The sequence below is a fragment of the Pyrgilauda ruficollis genome, unplaced genomic scaffold, assembly GCF_017590135.1.
Source record: "Pyrgilauda ruficollis isolate IOZ18807 unplaced genomic scaffold, ASM1759013v1 scaffold1946, whole genome shotgun sequence".
Classification (NCBI taxonomy): Eukaryota; Metazoa; Chordata; class Aves; order Passeriformes; family Passeridae; genus Pyrgilauda; species Pyrgilauda ruficollis.
The window spans coordinates 1-2885 of record NW_024518607.1 but is presented as its reverse complement, the minus strand read 5'-3'; the positions used below and the strand labels follow the sequence as shown (position 1 = coordinate 2885).

Genomic DNA, 2885 nt, shown 5'->3' with positions numbered 1-2885 from the left:
ACATCTACCAAACAATACTCAAATAAACCATTCCTGCTTCTTTTCCTTGGCGGAACGGTTGGACTCAGTGCTCTGGGAGGACTTTTCCAGCCCGAGTGACTCCCTGGACCCCAGAGGAGGCTCCCAGGCAGGAGGCCCTGCACTCACCGGTAGTGGCCCCGCAGCACCCCGTCGGGGTTCAGCATGGGGATGAGCTTGAACACGAACATGCGCCGCAGCATCTGGGCACGGGGATCCTCCTCCCGCAGGATGAAGTCCAGGAAGCCGTTGAAGACGAAGCTGGAGGGGGTTTCTCCTGGGTGGACTCTGCTGCTGAGAAAGAACACCTGGGGACAAACAGACGGGGTGAGGGGGTGTCTTGCCTGCCCCAGGATATTGTGATAATGAAGGGTCTCAGACTCTGCTCCACAAACTCTGCCCAAACGCTCGAGCCCTTGGGGCCACAACGCCGTTCTGGTCACAGACACGGGGGCTGCAGAAAGGTGCCAACACACGGGCCACCACGGGGGCTGCTGGCCCTCAGCCCAGCCCAGCCCAGCCCAGCCCAGCCCAGCCCAGCGTGGTCTCTCACCCTCTTTCCAGTGAAGCAGTGAGGCCGGGGTGTGCTGGTGTCTGGGAAAAGCTTGTCCAGCCGGGGCTCCCGCTTCTCCTGCATGCCATGGCACGAGGTGATGGTCAGCAGGTCCACACGCAGCTTGTCCAGAGAGTGGCAGAGCAGCTCCCGGTGGTAATAGACCGAGTCGAGGGGGCTGTGGGGGAGAAGGGGTCTCAGCCAGCCCCAGGGGCTGGGTTGGGAACGCTGCCCACACTCACAGCCCCGGGGGCTGAGCAGCCCCAGCCCCACAAGGCCCACCCCCACATCTGGGCTCTGCTGCTGGGAGCACGAGCAGCCCTTCCTGCAGGGTAAGGAGGGGGGCCCAGGGCTGGGGCTTGCCCTGCCCAGCCCCCCAGCCGTGGGAGCAGTGGGGGATCAGCTCAGGCACAGACAGACTGGCACAGAGGGTCAGGCCATCCCATCCAGAGATAATGCCTCCCAGCAGGAGGCACAGGGCACTGAGGGATTCATCCCACCAGGGTGGTAACCCATTCTGGCAGTAGGGACTGGGCTCCAGAACAGCAAGGGATCCTCTGGAATCCCGGAGGTAGCTTAGGGTGAGCTGTTTGTGCAGAGCTGGGGTGCAGAGAAGCACGGGCCAGGCAGCTATGGGGAGGGCACAAAGATCCTCCTGCTGCAGACAGAGCTTCCCCAGGGGAAAACAACCCAAGCAGGCACAGGCCAGGAAAGGTGTGAGGGCCAGGAAGGTGGGGGCAAAAGCCAGGAAGGAGAAAGTGGGGGGCACACCTGCTGGGGGACATGTGCCTGCAGTCCTGGAAGCGGCCGTCCAGCTGTGCCAGCATGTCCTGGCACTCCGTGTAGGAGAAGGGGTAGCAGAAGGCAAAGTAGGTGGTGGCCCCGCGGTGCTCCAGGAAGCGGTGCACGAAGGACAGCACGAACTGCGCCTCCACCACCTGCCACAGACACCGGGGAGAGGGCTGGGAATGGCCCAGGGGCAGAGCCAGCCCAGCACAGCCCTGCTGCTCTCCTCTGGGACACCGAGAGGGATGGACACAGCCCAGGGACACAGCCAGCCCAGCACAGCCCTGCTGCTCTCCTCTGGCCCCCAGCAGTGCCCTGGCGCTGGCCCTTGGCTCTCCCCGTGGCACAGCAGCTGTTGCTGCTCCTGTGCCTCCCTCCCTCGCAGATGCCAGGAACACAGCAGCTGCTCGGCCGAGCCGGCAGAACGCGGGGCTCAGCCCAGCGCAGGAAGCGGAGCGTGGCGGTGCCGCAGAGCGGGCTGCCCGGTGCCCGGCCCCTCGGGGCGCTCCCGGCTCTCACCTGGAAGCTGGGGCGCTGCCGGATGCGCTCCCAGCGCGGCCGCACGGGCAGCGTGCGCACGAAGGGGGTCATGCCCTGCGCGTACAGCCGGCTCTGCTTGTTCATGTTCAGGATGTGCAGCTTGATCAGCTTGCCCGGGGCTCCCCCCCGCACGCTGAAGTAGAACCAGGACCTGCGGACGGGAGGAGCGGCGCCGCCTCAGCCCTGCCCGGGCTCCCCGAGCTCCCCGCTGCCTCTGCACCCCCCCGGCCCCACCGGGAGCTCTCAGAGCCCCGCCGGGGGCGGAACCGCCGGAGCCCCCTCCCAGGGCACCGCAGCCCCTTTCCTCAGACCCCGGCCCCACCGCTCCTCTTCCCGAGGCACTCCCCCTTCTCGGCACCGCCGGAGCCTGTCAGACCCCCCGAGCCCCCTCCCAGGGCGCCTCTGCCGCCACCGGCTGCCCCAGCCCCGCCGCCGCCCCTTCCACCGACAGCCCCAGCCGCACCGGCCACTCCCGGCCCCGCCAGGACCCTTCCGGGGGAATCCACGCGCAGCCCGGCCCCCGCCGGTACCGAGAGCCCCTTGCCGGATCCCCGCGCGGCGGTACCTGTTGCCGTTCTCATACTCCGTGTGGGCGCAGTCGGGCCGCGTCCACACGTTGAACTCGTAGTCGGCGGCGGGCAGAGCGTTGGCCCGGGCGGCGGGGCCGCCCCCCGGCTCTGTAGGCCGCACCTGTTCTACATGTGCCAGGTTGCCCGAGTCGAAGCGGGAGCTGAAGAGGAGACCCCCGCAGCGGATCTCCATGGCCCGGCAGGGCCGGGACCGGCATCGCCCCGGGACGGCCGCGGCACGGCCGGTACGGGCAGCCCGGCAACAGCAACGCGCGCGGCCATTGGCTGCCGCCTCGCAGCAACGAGCCCGCCCATTGGCTGGCGCCTCGGCAACGGCCGCAGCGACACCGGGGCCGCCGCTCCTCTCGACCACGCCCCTCTCTGGCAGAGCATAGACCACGCCCCTTACTGAATGTCAC

The 2885-nt window shown here is 68.1% G+C and overlaps 1 protein-coding gene across 1 annotated transcript; it reads right to left on the bottom strand.

The window, feature by feature from the left end:
* Window positions 1-63: 63 nt before the first annotated feature.
* Window positions 64-2819, bottom strand: LOC121352736 (cytosolic carboxypeptidase-like protein 5). Its single transcript, XM_041465917.1, has 5 exons — window positions 2463-2819; window positions 1877-2048; window positions 1343-1509; window positions 572-749; window positions 64-326 (listed from the first exon to the last, which is right to left on the bottom strand). Exons 1-5 carry the CDS (start codon window positions 2657-2659, stop codon window positions 144-146), a joined length of 897 nt encoding a protein of 298 aa, XP_041321851.1. The 5' UTR covers window positions 2660-2819; the 3' UTR covers window positions 64-143.
* Window positions 2820-2885: the final 66 nt, after the last annotated feature.